The sequence below is a fragment of the Gadus chalcogrammus genome, chromosome 11 (genome assembly GCF_026213295.1).
Source record: "Gadus chalcogrammus isolate NIFS_2021 chromosome 11, NIFS_Gcha_1.0, whole genome shotgun sequence".
In the NCBI taxonomy this organism is placed as follows: Eukaryota; Metazoa; Chordata; class Actinopteri; order Gadiformes; family Gadidae; genus Gadus; species Gadus chalcogrammus.
In genome coordinates this window covers 3,829,707-3,849,122 of record NC_079422.1, presented here as the reverse complement: position 1 = coordinate 3,849,122, position 19,416 = coordinate 3,829,707, and the positions used below count along the sequence as shown (strand labels likewise).

Genomic DNA, 19,416 nt, shown 5'->3' with positions numbered 1-19,416 from the left:
TCTGTGAAATGTGTTTCTAATAGCGGTCTCTTGTCTCGTGGACATTTTGTCTCTTGTCTTCCAATCGCCCCTGTGTGTGTGTTTGGTCGCAAAACGAAACATTAAACCAGGCATTGCTTGCCTGTGCTTATGTATGTGTGCGTGTGTGTGGTGTTCGGATGTGGTTTTTTTTGTGTGTGTGTGTGTGTGTGTGTGTGTGTGTGTGTGTGTGTGTGTGGGTGTTTGTGTGTATGAGAGGATGCTTTAACGGTGTAATAGATTAGTAAGCTAATGAAGAGGTAATACAATAATAAGGTACAAAGAGAAATAGACATTTAACAGCACTCATGGGAGGCCATACATCATCCATTGTTAGGGAAATTGAATTGAATTAAATCTGTGCTTGAATTCTTCTTTTCCATCTCACATCCTCCACCTCCCTCTCCTCCTTCCTCTCCTCCTCCTCCTCCTCCTCCTCCTCCCCCTCCTCCTCCCCCTCCTCCTCCTCCCTCTCCTCCACCCCTTTCCTTTCATCCTCCTCCTCCTCCCTCTCCCCCTCCTCCCTCTCCTCCTCCTCCGTATCTTCCTCCCTCCCCCTCCTCCGCCCTCTCCCCTTCCTCCCTCTCCTCCTCCTCCGTATCTTCCTCCCTCCCCCACCTCCGCCCTCTCCCTCTCCTCTCTATCCTCCTCTTCTCCCTCTCCCCTCCTCCCTCCCCTCCTCCTCCCTCTCCTCCCTCTCCTCTTCCCTCTCCTTCCTCTTCTCCTCCCTCTGCCTCTCCTCCTCCTCCTCCACCTCCCTCTCCTTCCGCTCCTCCTCCCTCTCCCCTCCTCCCTCCCCTCCTCCTCCCTCTCCTCCACCCTCTCCCCCGCCTCCTCCTCTCAGCGCTGATGGTATGTACGAGGTGTCCTTCTACTCCAACGCGGTGGTCTCCCACGACGGCAGCATCTTCTGGCTGCCGCCGGCCATCTACAAGTCGGCCTGCAAGATAGAGGTGAAGCACTTCCCCTTCGACCAGCAGAACTGCACGCTGCGCTTCCGCTCGTGGACCTACGACCGCACCGAGCTGGACCTGGTGCTACGCACCGACGTGGCCTGCATGGACGACTTCACGCCCAGCGGCGAGTGGGACATCATCGCCCTGCCCGGCCGCCGTAACGAGAACCCGGCCGACCCCACCTACGTGGACATCACCTACGACTTCGTCATCCGCCGCAAGCCGCTGTTCTACACCATCAACCTGATCATCCCCTGCGTGCTCATCACCTCGCTGGCCATCCTGGTGTTCTACCTGCCGTCCGACTGCGGCGAGAAGATGACCCTTTGCATCTCTGTGCTGCTGGCGCTCACCGTCTTCCTGCTGCTCATCTCCAAGATCGTCCCGCCCACCTCGCTGGACGTGCCGCTGGTGGGCAAGTACCTGATGTTCACGATGGTGCTGGTCACCTTCTCCATCGTCACGAGCGTGTGCGTGCTCAACGTGCACCACCGCTCGCCCACCACGCACACCATGCCACCGTGGGTCAAGCTGGTGTTCCTCAACAAGCTGCCCGCGCTGCTCTTCATGCAGCAGCCGCGGAACAGCTGCGAGCGCCAGCGGCTGCGGCAGAGACGGAGGGCTCAGGAAAAGAGGGCCGGGGGCCGCGGGGGGGAGGTCGGGGGACTCATGGTGGGGTTGGGGCTTGGGGGGGCCGGGGGTGGGGGAGGCGGGTTCGGCAAGGAGAACACCAGCCCGTGCACCTGCTATGTCAACCGGGCGTCTGTCCAGAAGTTTGGGGGGGAGCTGGAGGATGCAGGAGGAGGCGGCGTGACCAACACCCTGGATGGTCTGAACGGGGTCCGGGAGGGCCAGGAGGGGGCCTCCAGGGACCTGCCCCGGGGGAAGCCAGCTCCAGGGGGGCCTGTTCTGACCCAGGCCCTGCTGGGACAGGCCTGTCCTGGGTTTGAGGAGGCGGTGGATGGGGTGCGGTTCATCGCTAACCACATGAAGACTGAAGACGATGACCTGAGTGTGAGTATCATCAATAGTCGTTTTATCAATGGGAAATCTTTTGTTCATTACAATGCACTGGTATCTTTGGGTGCAAGTGCTAGTCGTTTATAATTTACAGTATATATGACTGATACAAAATCCAACAGTTCAACTATATATCACAATATTAACTACACAATAACACTACACTGTAAATGAAACTGCTTGCTTTACATTTACAGACGAAAAATGGGGAAACTAAATAAATCAAAAATGTATTCATTCAGTTTTTTGGATCAGGTCTCGTGTTAAAAGAGCCGCCCTCTATTTGTTGTGTAAGCAACACCGGTTGGCCCATGCCACCAGGCCGCTGTTTTCAGAGAGTAGGAAGACAAGGGAGCTAGCCATCCAGGCAGCTCTCTGAATATTCACTCAGGGCAGTAATTATAGATGCTGATGCGTGACGTCAGCGCCCAGAACCAGCACAGGCTGGGCTCTCCTTGATGTGGAACAGCACAGCACAGGGATACCGGGATGCACTGCGCTTTAGCTCCTCTGGGAAAGGCCTCCTCCTCCTCTTCCTCCTCCTCTTCCTCTACCTCCTCCTCCTCCTCTTCCTCCTTCATCTCCTCCTCTTCCTCCTTCTCTTCCTCTGCTCCTCATCCTCCTTCATAAAGAAAGGGTCTCACTGACATTCAGGAATCCGCCGCCATCATTCTGTCGGATCATTTCCATATTTACCCACCCGTCGCCATGCCAACCGTGCTTGTTAAGGGCCTCCCCCTTTTGGCATGATGGCTCATTGCTGCTCCCCTCCCCTCCTCCCAGACTCCTTATCACAGGCCCACAGTGCTGTGTCTGTCTCTGCTGTTCCACTCATCTACCAGCCGCAAACGCACTCCCCTCCTCCTTGTCTCATGGCAGAACTCATCACCAGAGAATAACTCTCCTCTATCTAGTGTTACCCCTCCCCCTCCCCCTTCCCCTCCCCCTCCCCAGAGAAGGTAACAGTGAGTGGGCGAGAGATCAGGGAGGAGGGAGACAGGGTGGAGATGAGTGAAGATGTTGATTTGATTTGATTTGTTCCTCTCTTAAAAACCTCCCCCCTTGTCTCCCCTCCCCCACTTCCACAGGTGAGCGAGGACTGGAAGTACGTTGCCATGGTGATCGACCGACTCTTCCTGTGGATCTTTGTGTTTGTGTGCGTGGTCGGCACGGTGGGCATGTTCCTGCAGCCCCTGTTCCAGAACTACACGGCCAAGACCATCACCAGTACCGCGGGCTGAGGCCCCCCTGCAAAGCCGCTGACCAACAGCCCCCGCCCCCCCCCCCGCCCCCCCCCCCCCAGCCAGTCAGCACAGCATACAGGGCGGAAAGGGGGAGGACAATGAGGGTCCTTCTCATCTGGAAGGAGAAGGACTCCGAGAACTAAGACCACACCCATTATCTTTGTAGTCAGGATTTTGTTTTTTCCGCAAAAAGGGGATAAACCTTTGTTCGGTGAGGACAGATAGACGTTGTTTTACGGTTCTGCAGTGTTCTCCCTGAGACGGTCCGTTTGGGACTCGACCTCCCCGACCCTTAACCCCAGTGGGAAGGCTGGCGTCTCAGGAGCCAGTCCTGGTTGTGAGGACGCCCTGGGTTCCTGACCTCTGCGGTGGACAGACAGGCCGGACTTTGGGATTTCCCTGCGGCCACGGGCTTCCTTCGGTCGGGACTCCAGTGGGACCGCGAGCGACGTCACTTTAGCAACACAGTCAAGGGGAGGGAGGGTCAGAGGGACGTCCATGTACCTTCTTTTATTTCAGTTTGAGTTTGTTTTCCAAACCGTCTTACTCCATCTGGCTCATCCAGTACAGGTTATTATAGAATAGCGGTTGACCACAGCACAGCTCTGCATATAATATTGTTGGGACTTCTCTATGTGTTCATGCTCATACCCGGCCTGCTCACGACCGGGAGGCGTGGTGAGTCCCAAAGCTACAATAAGAATGTGATATAAACTCATGTACACAGCCTATCTGAGCAGATAGGTGTACAAGCAGCTGATAGGGACAGAATTTAAGATATACGTACACAACTCTGATAGAGCGACAGACACGTTCTGGAGATCAAGGAGATAAATTTAGTATTGACTTTGCATGAACAGAACTCTGCACAATGTAGACAGGACAGGAGTGTGCCTGGCGAAGGAACAGCTATGGTACAAGATGAAGGATCTGCCTTCCAATATGACAGTCAGAAGACACAACTTGAGCTAAGCAAAACGTATGTTTGTGCTGTTCAAGACGACATGGCACCAGGGCAAAGCATCTTATGGGTATAACGCTATTCTGTTCATTATAGTGTAGTTAATCACACAGTTATGTGCGTTGCTGTCATTGCAGTGATTTGAATCTCAAAGTAAGGCTGACCCAAGGACCCGGCTACACACAAACAGTATTCCTCTTCCCAACCCCTCTCTTCCCCCTCCATCCCTCCCCCTCTGAGCACCAGCAGTAGCACAGGACCTAGAAGTGGTCATCCGGCATAAAGAAGGTTGCTGTTTATGTTTCCAACTCACAACATGGCAGCCGCTCGCCTTTCCTAAACGCAGACAAATTATTGCTGCCTTTCGTTCCACTATGCTATGGTCCAGTCCTCTCTAGATGGAACCACTTATTTTGGATCTGGTCTGGTCTGTTTTTGTGTGGTCTGATCTGGTTCTCTCCTGTCCCTAATGTCTCACAGTGTGCGTGGCTCAGCCTTCTGTTTAAATGTTTAACATCATGTTGTATTGGGCCGATGTTCCCCCTTTTTCTAGCAGACTGGCTGTGTGTGTGTGTGTGTGTGTGTGTGTGTGTGTGTGTGTGTGTGTGTGTGTGTGTGTGTGTGTGTGTGTGTGTGTGTGTGTGTGTGTGTGTGTGTGTGTGTGTGTGTGTGTGTGTGTGTGTGTGTGTGTGTGTGTCAGTGCACGTGCATGTGTGCGTGTGTGTGTGCGTGCATGATCACATCAGATGCCACCAGTCTTTCCCCTCCCGCCCCCTGGTATTATCCCACCATATCTCAGGCCGCTGACGACTCTGCTTGTGACACATATTCCCATGAGGATAATAACCTACACTATATAACCATGTACTCAGTCAGTCCTCTCCAGCAGCCCCCCCTCCTCATTCAGCCATCCAGATCTGTTTGCAGTCATTGTCATGTCAGATGTAATCATTTGTTATCATGCAGAAGGACAAACCAACCCCAGTACCCCAGATGCTAATAGCGACATGCAAATGAAGATTGTAATCGGTAATAAAACGAGAATCAGTCTTAAACCTATAAAAATAGGAAATGACAGGGATGCGCGTATCCCTGTCAGCCACATGCACCCCCAGCCTTAGGCTCCACCCTTCCCTCTGGGTCCCCTGATAGAGCTCTGCCAGGGGCCCCCTGAAGAGATCTCCATCCATCATATGTGAAACATCTGTAATACCCGTGAATACTGTCCATCTTAACCTGTTCACCCTCTGTAAATCTCTCTCCTCTCTCCCTCTCTCCCTCTCTCCCTCTCTCTTTCTCCCTCTCTCATTCCCCAGCCCTCTGTTATGTCATTCTCCACACCACCCTGGCTCCTGTACACACCGTAACCAGTACAATAAAGGTTGTAGGATCAAAACATGCAAACGTTTCTAGCTTCTGTGTTTAACACACCGTGCTTCCTCCACCCCTCAAACCTACATTCAGGTAGCATGACACTTCAGACTTACAACAACCTCTTCTAGACGTTAATGGTTACAATAAGCTATTCTAGACTTTATTAGTTAAAATAACCTCTTGTAGACTTTTGTAGTTACAAAAATCTCAGTTGACTTTATTAGTTACAATAACCTCTTCTAGACGTAAGTAACTCAGGTGAGACCAGGGACATAGAGTTCCCTAATTTAACTAAAATATCCCGACACTCCAATAAACGTAACATTAAACACAATGTTATGTGCTTTATTCATTAAGATTCAACATAATTGTATTATAATTCATTAATCAATAATTCTAGATTATTACAATTAATAAAATCTTACGATGCGTTGGGAAATGTTACTATATCCATTATCAACTGCGTTATTTCCAGACACAATCATGTTGGGACAGTTTCTGACTGTAAACGTGTAGCCCTATGCCCATGCATTGGATTTCACGGTCGAATATTTGTGCTTAATGTCGCCATCTGGTGCCCATTTATGGTTTTACTCTTTTGAAAAAGAAACGGTTGCTTCATAAAATAAATAAGCCATAATTATTTGTGTTATGTGTGTATATGTATACATATATATATATATATATATATATATATATATATATATATATATATATATATATAGATATATATATATATAGATAGATAGAGATATAGCTAGAGATAGAGATATATATATAGATAGAGAGATAGAGAGATAGATGGGGAGATATAATTTAAATATCTATATCCGGAGTTAACAAAAATTCAACATACATATGATTTTCTTTGGCTGAAATCTTGTGTCAAGTAGTCCTATCAATATTGAACATTTTGGCAGGTGTCAAATGCCCTTACCATATAATTCCCCTGTAATATGGACCTTTTATTATAAAGCCATATTTAAATGGTGTACTATACTGCGTAACCATTGTGAAATGATTTGTTTTTTGATTACAGTAAGTAGTCATGCAAAATGTAAAACACAATGTATTGCACACAATGTGAATGCTTCAAGTTTCATCAAATTATATTTATTCTAACCAGGAGGAGCATGCTTCAAAATGTATTGTTTTACAAATGTCTACAAAATGATTCAACGGAGATCCACACAATCACATATTCATGAGCACTGATGTTAATGTTGTCACAAATACTGATCATTTAGACTTTTGCACTGCAGAACAGAACCAATTTGAATTGCAAGACCGATGGGGCTGTCACACATGGTGGCACACATCCCCTAACACTCCGGACACGAGTGACCAATGACAGGCGAGTGTATGCGCTCATGTGCTAAGAATCCCCAGAAGGGGCGGAGTCTTCACGCAGCAGGGCTCATGAGGTGTAAAGCTGACGCCGGCAGAGTCCTGTGTGTGTTTGTGTGTGAGGTTGTGTGTGGGTCTTCCTTGGAGTGTGTGCGCGTGTGTCGTGCACGTGTCAGTGCAGGGCGGGGAGTGCTAGGGGGGGCTGGGTGGCTGTGTGGGAGTGGGGAAGGGCTTCACTTCGTCTTCTCCTGCTTTTCGTTGAACTCCAGGAAGAAGTCGTTGCAGGCGACGGTGAGGGCCCCCACCAGGATGATGAACTCAGTGAAGTCCACCTCCCCGTCTCCGTTGGAGTCCAGGTCTCCCATCACCTTGTCCACCGCCTCCTTGTCCTGGGCGTTCTGCATCGGGGGGGGGGGGGGGGGGGGGCTTTTGAGTGCTATCATGGCGTGTGTTTGTATGTGTTTGTGTTTGAGTAAGTTAGTGAGTTAGGGTTAGGGTCACGTGTGGGATTGTGTGTGTGTGTATCTGTGTGTCCATGTGTGCATGTGTTAATCTGTGTGTGCTTATGTGTGTATGTGAGTGTGCGTGTATGTGTGTGTGTTAGTGTGTGTGTGCGTGCATATGTGTGTGTGTGTGTGTGTGTGTGTGTGTGTGTGTGTGTGTGTGTGTGTGTGTGTGTGTGTGTGTGTGTGTGTGTGTGTGCATGTGTGTGCGTGTGTGTGTGCGTGTTTGTGTTTGTGTATTCATTTGTGCTTGTTTGTGTATGGTAGTTTGTGTGTGTGCGTGTGTGTGTGTGCGTGTCTGTGTGTGTGTGTGTGTGTGTGTGTGTGTGTGTGTGTGTGTGTGTGTGTGTGTGTGTGTGTGTGTGTGTGTGTGTGTGTGTGTGTGTGTGTGTGTGTGTGTGTGTGTGTGTGTGCGTGTTTGTCATACCCCCAGATAGTTCCCCAGCTCTGTGGTGAGCATCTCCTTGAGCTCCGCTCTGCTCAGTGTGTACTTGTCCCCCTCGTCACCGGAGTACTTGTGGAAGGTCTGGATCATCAGCTGCATGGCCGTCTCCAGGGTGGAGGTGTTCTCTCCTGTCTTCATGACGGACATGGTGCTGGAGAGGCAGAGAGAGAGAGAGAGAGAGAGAGAGAGAGAGAGAGAGAGAGAGAGAGAGAGAGAGAGAGAGAGAGAGAGAGAGAGAGAGAGAGAGAGAGAGAGAGAGAGAGAGAGAGAGAGAGAGAAAAATGTATGGTGTGAAGGAAGAACGAAATGGGTCTAAAACCCGGTCGGTTGCATCCGCTCCCTCTCAGCCACAAATCAATACCAGTTGAAGCGGTCTCTCACCTCCCTATGTAATCTATATCCTCTTTCTGTTTCAGTGGATAGATTGGATGACAAGCAGCCAGAGAGAAATAGATGAAAGGCTGCGCAGGTAGACGGAGACAGACACACATACCATCACGTAAGGGCATCTGAAGGACTTTTACCATAACCCAATACAGCCATCATAACCTAATAAACAGAGGAGCGATTCCATTTATCCAGAGACAAGTATTTTGCAGATCAGAAAAACAGAAAAGAGTGGTCTGCCTGGCTCTTGTTTTTGGTTTCTCTCCCCAAACGGTTTAGCAGTGCACTCATATGGGCAGAGTGCTGCTCTATCGGAGGCCCCATAGAGAGGACCTCCACAAGATGGCCAGATAGGCTGACATGATAGACACTGATAAGAGTGAAACCCTAGGCCCGCTGACAGCAGCTGGAGCAGCAGTGAGATGGGAGCCCGGCGGCGGAAAGGGAACCCGAGAGGGCCGGACGGGCGGTGGAAACGACACAGCGGACAGGTGTAGCGCTCAGTGTGTGGTTGACCCGCGCCGCCTCAGACCTGCTGGGGCCCAAGTGTTAATCATTTCTGCGCCGTTGACACAGCGTTTCACACGTTTGTTGTGTCAGCGCGGTGCACAGTCGTAGAAGGAGAAGCCTTTGTGTCGATGTTTAAAGGAACGGCCCGTTGCGATATAGCCACAATCCCCTCCCACGGGACAGACGAAGACGACATGAATGAACACAAACTCCATTCTGATTCGGCTTTCTGTTGCTGCAGACACACCCCAGAGACCCGCTATTTCTGTTCAGAATAACGGATAACTTCCTAGCCACTTACAACCCGACTCATTGCAACAGCATAGTTCTTCATGAGAAAATACTTTGAAAGGCAGACATTTGAAAAGTCGAGTTAGGCTTTAAACACACAGTCCAAGCTGTCTGTGTCCTTACCAGAGTGTGAGGAGGAGTGCAGGCGCTCTGGTCCACTGGAAGATGAAGAAGCCTGGGTAGGATGACTGGTGAGGGGGATGAGGCAGACAGCCCCTTATATACGTTCACTCCTCTCCACCTGACCCCCCCCCATCCCTGAATCCACCTGTCGCCCCCCCCCCCCCCCCCCCCCCCCGCCCCCCTCCCCCGGACCCGTGCTTACTCCTCTCCTTCTCTGCTTACCTCTCGGACCACCTGGCGTTGGGTTTGAAAAGAGCAGGATATGACCCGCCCATCCTTGGATCTCATCATGCTGCCCTACTATCAGATTCAGGAGATAAAAAACCAAAACAGTGTCCTCTTAGCACTCTGCTCACAGCAGGACATTAAGTAAAAGGTCCCCCGTCCAATCTAATCGTCCACCTGGACTACATGGGCTGTGTGCTCGCAGCGGGACACAGTGTTGGAGTAAAAATACCTAGATTGGAGATAACGATTGATTGACAAACAGACAAACACGGCCAGCAATGTTTTCCACACATATAGGGTAACAACCATGTGAGAGTGTGTATGTGTGTGTGCGTGTGTGTCAGTGTGTTTGTGTGTGTGTGTGTGCTTGCGTGCGTGTATGCATGTGAGTGTGTATGTGTGTGTGTGTGTGTGTGTGTGTGTGTGTGTGTGTGTGTGTGTGTGTGACTGAGTGCATGTGTGTGTGTGTGTGTGTGTGAGTTTGAGTGCATGTGTGTGTGTGTACGTGTGTGTGTGTGTGTGCATGCGTGCGTGTATGCGTGTGTGTGTGTGTGTGTGTGTGTGCGTGTGTGTGTGTGTTTGTTTGTTTGTGTCATGCCTTATCCAAGATGGTAATGGAGACTTCGCACCTGGCAGCCATGTTTATAAATCCCCATCAACCACACACAAATTAAACCAAAGCAGCCGTGCACAAGGTGCTTCATGCAGATGCACATTCATATTGATATGACCAAAGTCAAATGTAACGTAATGCAGAAATGGGTCCACTGGCATGCAGGCCTTCTTCCAGAAGTAATAATGCAGTTTATTTTCAGAACATTTACACCGTAACATTTAGAAACACACATAATGTCACAAGAGAATCCCTATGTGTGTGTTTCATCCAACAGTGAAGTATTCCCTTGTGAATGACACCAAAAGGGCTGTATCATATGTGTGTGAGTGTTTGTGTGTGTGTGTGTGTGTATATGTGTGTGTGTGTGTGTGTGTGTGTGTGTGTGTGTGTGTGTGTGTGTGTGTGTGTGTGTGTGTGTGTGTGTGTGTGTGTGTGTGTGTGTGTGTGTGTGTGTGTGTGTGTGTGTGTGTGTGTGTGTGTGTGTGTGTGTGTGTGTGTGTGTGTGTGGGTATATGTTGTGTCTGTATGTATGTGTGTGTTTGTGTGTGTGTGTTTGTGAGTGTGTAGGTTGTTTGTGTGTGTGTATGTGTATAGTGTTGAAGACTGGAGCTGAGCTCAAAGGGATGTGGATACATTGGTCTCAGGTTTCAATTGGTGATGCCGTTAAGGTCAATGAGTGTGACAACCTGCAGGCACAGTTGCAACTAAATTTAGCAACTGTCGGTTGTGGGTAAAGACAAGCAGAGGTATCGTATCATCTGTGGGTGTGTTGTGTGCCGCCGGCAAGACCACAAGGAAACAGCGAGACCACCACTCGCCAGAATTATCAAACGTCTATTGGTTCACTCTTTAATTCTGTAAAGGCACGTCAGCAATATAAGTAAGTTATAAACCTAAACCCCATAAAATCCACATAAATGTGTAAAGCATTTGTATTGTGATGTTTTACGTTGCGTTTTGTTTATGAAGCTTAAAAAAATATCTGTTTCTTAAATTTAAAATATGTTGTGAGGATATAGGAAACCTTAAAAATCTGCTGGCTAACATCAAAAAATAATCAACTGCCATCAATGAATAATGTTTGATCAAAATAATATCAACAATACAATATACGCTCACAAAATAATAATAAAAAAAATCAAATAAAAAAACTCTTAACAGTAAATGATGAAGAGCAACAGTCGGTCAGGGCCGGTGCCATGGGAACATCTTGATGAGGCTTTACTGCAGCTTGTATTTATTTGTCGCCAGCTGAGTAACTAGACAGAAGTATTCCTCGAAGGTTAACTTTCCGTCCTTGTCCTTGTCAATTTGGTCCTTTAATTCATTCACTGCCTTATTGTTTTCTGTATTCTGTAAGAGACAGAGAGAGGGAGAGAGAGAGAGAGAGAGAGAGAGAGAGAGAGAGAGAGAGAGAGAGAGAGAGAGAGAGAGAGAGAGAGAGAGAGAGAGAAGAGAGAGGAAGGGAGAGGGAAGAGAAAGATAGAGAGAGGAAGGGAGACAGAATGAAAAAGAGAGAGGGAGAATGTCAGGCTTCAATATAAGTTAACGCATTTCATTTCTCCCAAAGGCAGAACATGATGGCCAATAGGTTATATATATATGTATTATATGGATATAAGGCTAAGGCCACACACAAGTAGGACGGGATGGGAGAAACAGAATGGCTGCATGTGACTGTCAGCTCTCCTTACAGTGATAAAATTCTTCAGCTCGGTCTCCATCAGTTTCTGGAACTCCTTCTTCCCCAGCCGCTTGTCCTTCCCAGCGTAAATCTTGAAGACATCCACCAGTTTAGTTATGGCTGACTCCATCCCTTATGGGAACACAGGAGACACAGCCATATTTAATTCAGAAGCTGCTTTCAGAGCCAAGCATGAAACCAATTAGACTCATCTCCAGTCATTCTGAATACACAGGCAAACAACATGTCCAAATAAAAGAACAATAATAAGGAACTAAAATGGTATAATTTATATTTTCGTTTAATAATTTATAATATAATATTTATACACAGAGAGGTACGAGGGTCCTAAGAGAGGTACATATTATGAAACAGTATATCATATTATTATACCATTTAATTTCATAATAATATAACCATTTATCCTAATGGAAGATGGAATGGCAGAGAGCACGTTTTACATCGTTAAATCCTGCATTGACAATAAACACACATATGTACAAACTTCTGTACTGCTTGTTCATGCATGTGTTGGTGTCTATGTGTGTAGCTGTAGATAGTCAAACATTTGAATAATAAAACAAACCAACAGCAGTGACACCATTTTATATTTGAATCCTCCAGAATAACATCAAATAAGTAATAGATTATTATGTTTAGAGCTGAACCCAACACCCCACTGCCCCCTAACGTTTAAACACATCTAGCATATCACACCTTTAATCAGGTTAGAGACACAATACTACTGAAGAAAAACAAGACCAGCCTGATGTCAGCATGGAGAAGAAGGAAAAAGAGATACACAGGGGATGCAGGAGGGGGGGGGGGGGGGGGGCGGGGGGGGAGGGGGGAGGGAGGGGAGGGGCTGGGCTGTACAGCAGGGGAAGCTCCCTCAGGTTTAACACAATGGAAGCTGTGATCTCGATGGTGGTGGACATCTGATCTGCTGAAGCTTCATGTTTCTGCCTGCCGTCCGTCTGCCATCGTGCACATCCCTTCACACAGGGTGTGTGTGTGTGTGTGTGTGTGTGTGTGTGTGTGTGTGTGTGTGTGTGTGTGTGTGTGTGTGTGTGTGTGTGTGTGTGTGTGTGTGTGTGTGTGTGTGTGTGTGTGTGTGTGTGTGTGTGTGTGTGTGTGTGTCTGTCTGTGTGTGTGTGTGTGTGTGTGTGTGTGTGTGTGTGTGTGTGTGTGTGTGTGTGTGTGTGTGTGTGTGTGTGTGTGTGTGTGTGTGTGTGTGTGTGCGTGTGTGTGTGTGTGCGTGTGTGTGTGTGTGTGTGCACGACTCTGCAGTACAGGGCCTAAGGATGCACATAAACTACAAACAACAACCCTGACCCCTGACCCAGTCGTCAAGCCTGCATACACACTTTACACATGTTTGAAAAACCTGGCACAAGTAGAAAAAGAGAAAATAGCTTGATAGCAGACAAAGGTAAATAAAATCATATAGGATTCTCCATGAGAAACCCAACGTGAAGTTACTGCACAACCATGACCTATTTCAAACACGCACAAGTGGGATGCACACAGAACAGGGAAGGTGAGGACTTGTCCCCGATGGGCACCGTGCTGTGAGACAGAACGGGGGTAGGATACGATAAGAACGAAAGCAATATATATTATATATATATATATATATTATACTTAAGAGCTAAACACGAATAGTGCAATTAGTGCGAATAATATAAATATCAAAGTCAAAATGTGCTTCAAAGATAGTCAGTTCAATAGAGGAGGCTACAATCTCAGTATTATTAACCTTAAATATTATAAGATATTTTGAAACTATTATTACTTTGACAGATTTTAATCTCTGACTGCACTGCACCCTTCTGTATGGCTGGTAAACGTTGCACCATGGTCCTAGTGGTGGAGTCTCTGAAGAGATGGTTTTAGAGGTGGATCCATGGAGTGCAGACCACCAGGTGTCCACCAGAGCTCTTCATCCCCTAACACCTGCTCATAACATCCTCACCTATCAATACACCATCGTACCTGCAAACGATTGAATGTGTGCTCTTTTAATGTACCAGTGGAGTTATCTTAGTGTTCAGCCTAGTCCCCGTGCCCTGGCACGTAAAGTACAGACTGGTCATTTATGTTGTGAGGGACATCTGTTGATGTCCTGTGATGACAAACAGCAACTGATAGGGAATACAGCCATGGCAGGGGTCGGACATAGACAGGTTTATAAGCAGGGGTCGGACATAGACAGGTTTATAAAGCAGGGGTCGGACATAGACAGGTTTATAAGCAGGGGTCGGACATAGACAGGTTTATAAAGCAGGGGTCGGACATAGACAGGGTTATAAAGCAGGGGTCGGACATAGACAGGTTTATAAAGCAGGGGTCGGACATAGAAAGGTTTTTAAAGCAACAGATAGGAAATACAGCCATGGCCAAGTAGGCAGGGGTCGGACATAGACAGCCCAGAAACTCTCGCACTGATGGCTAATTCATCTTCTACATTTTACCTCTCCGCCAGAAAGCAGGTCATATGAACCACACCACTCTCTAGTCTAGGTTGACAGTGAGAAGGCTTTTACAGTTTGAGTGTAAATCTGCATTTTCTTCAAACAACCACAAACCCCTTTCAATTGTTCAAAGTTCACTTACAAAAATCAAAACCAATTCCATAATCTTTGTTTGAGGGGAGTGTCATGTCGTTCACTGAATAAACTGCTAATATAGTAAGTCATTGTGTCAATGACAGATCCAACATCCAGAGCATCAACACATGGACACATGCAGCGCTGGGTGTTGGAGTAATGCTGTGAGAGCAGCAGCAGAAAATGTGCCACGGTATTCAGAGTAGTGGTGAGAAAATGGATGCATACTGGAGTGATTTTGGGCTGACTTGTTGAGAGTATCCCAACCCTGAAACTCATTCCTGAAACACTCACACAAATACGCACACACACACACACACACACACACACACACACACACACACACACACACACACACACGCACCCACGCACACACACACACACACACACACACACACACACACACACACACACACACACACACACACACGCACGCACGCACGCACACACACACACACACACACACACACACACACACACACACACACACACACACACACACACACACACACACACACATACAGACACGCATGCACACACAAACATATACAAATACACACACACACACAAACACACACCCACAAGCAAACTCATATATGCATGCACACAAACACACACACGAACACACACACACACACATACGCATGCAAAGACAAAAACACACACAAACACACACACAATGCTGGTATACACCAATTAGGGCCCTGTGGCATTAGCCTAATTACTGAGGGAGGAGAGCAGAACAACGCGACAAGCACCAGAGCACAGGGTTGTGTTTCATATGCCTTCCTGCAGTGCCAATACACACACACACACACACACACACACACACACACACACACACACACACACACACACACACACACACACACACACACACACACACACACACACACGCATGCACACACACAAACACCCTCACACCCACACCCACACACACCCACACACACAGATACACGCATACACACATTCACACACACAGACACCCACGCACACCCTCATCCTTGCATGAGGATACAGCACCTCTGCATGCAATGGATCTTCTGTCGCTCCCCATTGTCCTACTCATCATTTCATAAAACGCAACACCTTTTTTACACGGTTTTATTACCCCGAGCCCCGCGGAGGCAACGGGACCAGCGCGTCTCCATTAAGCCTGCAGTGCGTGTGGCTACAAGTCTGCTGGTTTTGGTGTTTTCTTTCCGGACCATTCATCAAAGTGACTGATCACTCTCCATTAGGGCTCCAGCCTCTTTAAACCTGGTAGTAATGAGACGAACCGGGAGCAGAGTCTGCGTAACGTCAGAGACAGACAGAGCCAACACAGACCTCAAGCTCTTATTCAGATCTTTGTACAGTAAAGATTTAACCTATACCCCACTGCCTCATCTGTAGTCTCCCCCTTGGAGATGTTTAATACATCTGGGAGCAGAAAAGGATGGTTGTAAGCTGGTCACACATTTTATCCGGCGAGGTGCACTCTGGCACAAGTCTCCCAAGTCTCCTTCTCCTCCTGGCACTGTCTCGTCTCTGTGCCCCATGCACACTGATTAATCACCAAGATTAATGATGAAGATTAATGAGGATTTAGTCAGGCTTTCTAATGGCTTTCTATGGGAGCTTGTCTTCTCATTCCCTAAAGTCAGAAGGGCAACTTATTTGTCCTTCGAGTCATTAAATACACCTGTCCTGCCATCCGACCCCAGCCGTCTGAGTCCTGTCGTCACATCAATAATTCAGGCTGATGAAAATGTCCATCAGCTCGGAGGGGATGCGACCACAGCGGATTGTCCGTCCAACACGGGATGTGATCCCGGACAGTACCGGGGTGCACGGACCTCCAAGAGACCTCAGGGACACCTCAGGGAGACCGGCCCCCCTTCACCTATATTAGCACCAACTAATCTGGATAATTTGCGTACAACAACTAACCTAGGTGACTTTAAAAAAAGAGAGAATAAATAAATCACACAGAGGGTCGTGTTTCAGCAGAAGTGTAAGAGATTGGGATCAGGTTCCTAACCAGCAGAACCGGAGACGGGCCACCATGCACGGATAATACAGCCGGAGGCAATTATGCAATATTCATCATGGACTGAGGAAATTAACCAAGTGACATATATTACCACTAAAAGATGTGGAATGTCAGGACATCTGTTATGTTTAGTCTATGAAGGCTGAATATAATCATTACATAATATTGTATAGCCTAGGCTATACAATGTATAATGGTTAAAGTCACTTACTGTCAGTAATGGAAACAAATAGTTCTGCAAGATTGCTGCAAACGGCTTTCTCCAACCTGAATGAGGGATGTGTAAAATCTTGTCGCTACTTTCCTTTATATCTCAGGCCTGAACAATACCGAATGAGAGGGAGTGTTCATGAAGGACTGCCTTCCAGGGTTAGATCAGGCTAATCTATTTAGAAAATACACAGGCCTGCTCGGGATACAGTGACTTAGAGGCTTGTCCTGTATTCATGTTGAGTTGAATTTCGGATGTTTTACAATGGAATATATGTCTCCGACACAAAACAACATGCATTACTATTCTTGATGAGTAATGAGTAAAGAGTAATGAGTAATGAATGATGAGTGATGTCATGCTATTAAAGTGTACGGTGTCTGCTGTATTGAAATCTCCTTTGCGTCTGACCTGATCTTCTCCTGCTCCTTGGCACAGTTTCCTGTCGGCTGCATTTGTTTTCAAGCAGAAGTGACGTGAACCAGAGACGTGACCCCTGTGTGGGACACATACCCGTCGGTGCACAAGTGACTGAACTCAACCTTTTCTGCATCACAGCTTGAGGTGGGGAGCCAAATTAATAAGTATCCTAAATACTACATTAAAATACAGTTTATGCATTGAATAATATACAATGGATACAACATAACAACCAGATGAGTGCAGTTCTGAGACTCATACGTTGTGTAATCCCTGACGCAGAAGTGGTTGGATGTGACTTGTTTTGCTTGGAGTGAATGGTCAAACCTGGTAGAGTATACATGTTGGGCCTTCGAAAATAGAGGCCCTCTGTATGTAAATCCTATTTATGCAGGACTAATGTTTTTATAGTCAAGTCTGATTTTATTTTCCATAATTCTTCAAACTGAATAATCCAACTGAAAATGTTATCAAATGAAAAATATTGCACACATAGACATGGTTCTGTTTGAGTATTTAAAACTATAGTCGAAGCTAAGGATTTAAGGAAGTGTGCCATGTCAAATAGTTTGAAATGAGTATTTAAACTGCTGTGTTGTATGGCTAAATGCTGTGTATACCAACAACAAAAAAGAGAATTTGACCAAATCAGTTTTCCATAACAGGGGGAAAATGTTTTATTTATTATCATCTACCCAAAAGAAACATTCAAACATCAAGAGTGATCTGTCATCTTGCCAAATACACACTGGTTGTTGCCTTGATGCAAAGATGAGAAAATTTCTTGTGAACTATGGTCTTTAAATGACATGAAATGCTATGTCAAGCAGCCTTGTAGACAGGAACAACGCAGGTGTGCTCGCTTTAAAACAAAAAGTGCACAGAACACATACTCTTATAAATAATTGCTCAATCTATCGCTACATTAAAGACATTTTAGTGTACAAATCCAGCATTGAAAAGATCTCATACATGATCCACAGGTTATTTTATACTGCACACATTTCTATTAACATCTTATGCTGATCGGAATTAAATAAGTTACCTATTTATATTACTAGTATGGGCTAGTACCGCATTCTACACTTGTGTTGGTTTAGTGCAACATGTAAAATACCTGAAACATTACATTTACTTTTTACTTTCATATAGTAGTCAAGGTTCCCTTCAGTAAAACTATTTGTGGGCATAAAGAACATCTCACAGACACCATTAAGGGTGAATAAGACATCACGAGTGGACCTGCTGTACAGGAGCAGGTAACAAACGTCCCTTAGAATTATTGGTTGGTAGTGAAGAATACATTTAAAGAATGTGACGTTAGGTTATAAACAGGTTATCACACCAGTTCACACATTGTTCAGGCCTGAACATGACAAGTCAACCAACGGCCTTTTTGTAGCCTTTGTTTGTTTGTCTGACAATATGGACCAACGCTTTCAGTGGGTTGAATTAAATCACAACAGACAGGTTTCGGACATCCATCAATAGTACAGCTTTCAAGAGATAAAATTAGTTTTGATTAAATTGTGGCTTGGCATAAAAAAAAGACAAGAAACAAACACCAAAGTAAGAGTAACTTATTGCTATTGTTAAGTTCCCCCATACACTCTACCCCTTCATGCTCCTTCATGCTCCTCCCCTTCTCTTCAACATTTCTAAGACGTGTGTGAAAACAGTAATTACTTGGCATGTCAATACATGAAGTGCTCTCGAGGGGAATTTAAAGCATACCAAGGCACGGAGATTAATAAAACGCTTTTAAATAGATGGAGAAAGCACGTGGCTCTATGTGGTCAATGGTCCATATAAAATGTTCCCTTGATGATAACCCCTTGTTTAATATTCCCTTCCAAACCATTCCAACTTGCCGTTCTATCAACGACTCACCAGTCCAGTCTTCAGCCACGGCCCCTTGCGATCTCCTTCTTGGACTTCCCTGTCGTCCGCTGTTTGGTCTTCACTGAAGACCACTCCACTGCAAACCACTTCATCACTTCTTTCCCAAACATCTCCATCTCATCCTCCAGGTCGCTGTCGTCCTCTTCCTGGTCCTCCTCACTATCGTCTCCGTCCACCATATCTTCCAGAATATCAGCCAGGTCCTCCAGGTAATCTCTGAAGCTCATCTTTGAAGAACTCTGCGGCCAGAGTGAGGATCTCCTCTCCGGCTGAGGTGTCCACTCCAGCCCCCTGCTCTGCCTTGGCGAGGTCCTCCAGGAGGGCCTCAAACTAAGTCAGCTGGACCGGGAAGGTGCCCTCGAACCGGGCACAGTCCTCCACGCTGGCACAGTGGCGCGATGGGAGCCTGTTCTGCCGGAGCCGTTGCCTCTGGTGCACCCAGTAGTCCGGCTGGCCGAAGGAGGGCCGGCGGCGGGTGTGTGTGGGCCTGCCGTCCCCAGGGGCTTGCCAGAGGGACTCCTCATGGTGGACT

General features: G+C 47.0%; 2 protein-coding genes and 1 long non-coding RNA gene across 3 annotated transcripts in view; 1 reads left to right on the top strand and 2 right to left on the bottom strand.

Moving 5' to 3' along the window:
- LOC130391518 (neuronal acetylcholine receptor subunit beta-2-like) overlaps positions 1-3,238 on the top strand; it is a 16,541-nt gene extending 13,303 nt beyond the window's left edge. Inside the window, exons 5-6 of the mRNA XM_056601715.1 lie at positions 863-1,988; positions 3,083-3,238. Of these exons, the coding sequence (XP_056457690.1) occupies positions 863-1,988; positions 3,083-3,235 (1,279 nt within the window). The 3' untranslated portion in view covers positions 3,236-3,238. The remainder of the gene's footprint in view (positions 1-862; positions 1,989-3,082) is intronic.
- Positions 3,239-7,153: 3,915 nt separating this feature from the next.
- LOC130391520 (protein S100-A1-like) lies at positions 7,154-7,988 on the bottom strand. Its single transcript, XM_056601717.1, has 2 exons — positions 7,851-7,988; positions 7,154-7,318 (listed from the first exon to the last, which is right to left on the bottom strand). The coding sequence occupies exons 1-2, from the start codon at positions 7,965-7,967 to the stop codon at positions 7,154-7,156; spliced, it is 282 nt and encodes a 93-aa protein (XP_056457692.1). The 5' UTR covers positions 7,968-7,988.
- Positions 7,989-10,131: 2,143 nt separating this feature from the next.
- Positions 10,132-16,662, bottom strand: LOC130391521 (uncharacterized). Its single transcript, XR_008896911.1, has 3 exons — positions 16,563-16,662; positions 11,718-11,839; positions 10,132-11,376 (listed from the first exon to the last, which is right to left on the bottom strand). It is a non-coding gene; the product is annotated as an uncharacterized LOC130391521 (long non-coding RNA).
- Positions 16,663-19,416: the final 2,754 nt, after the last annotated feature.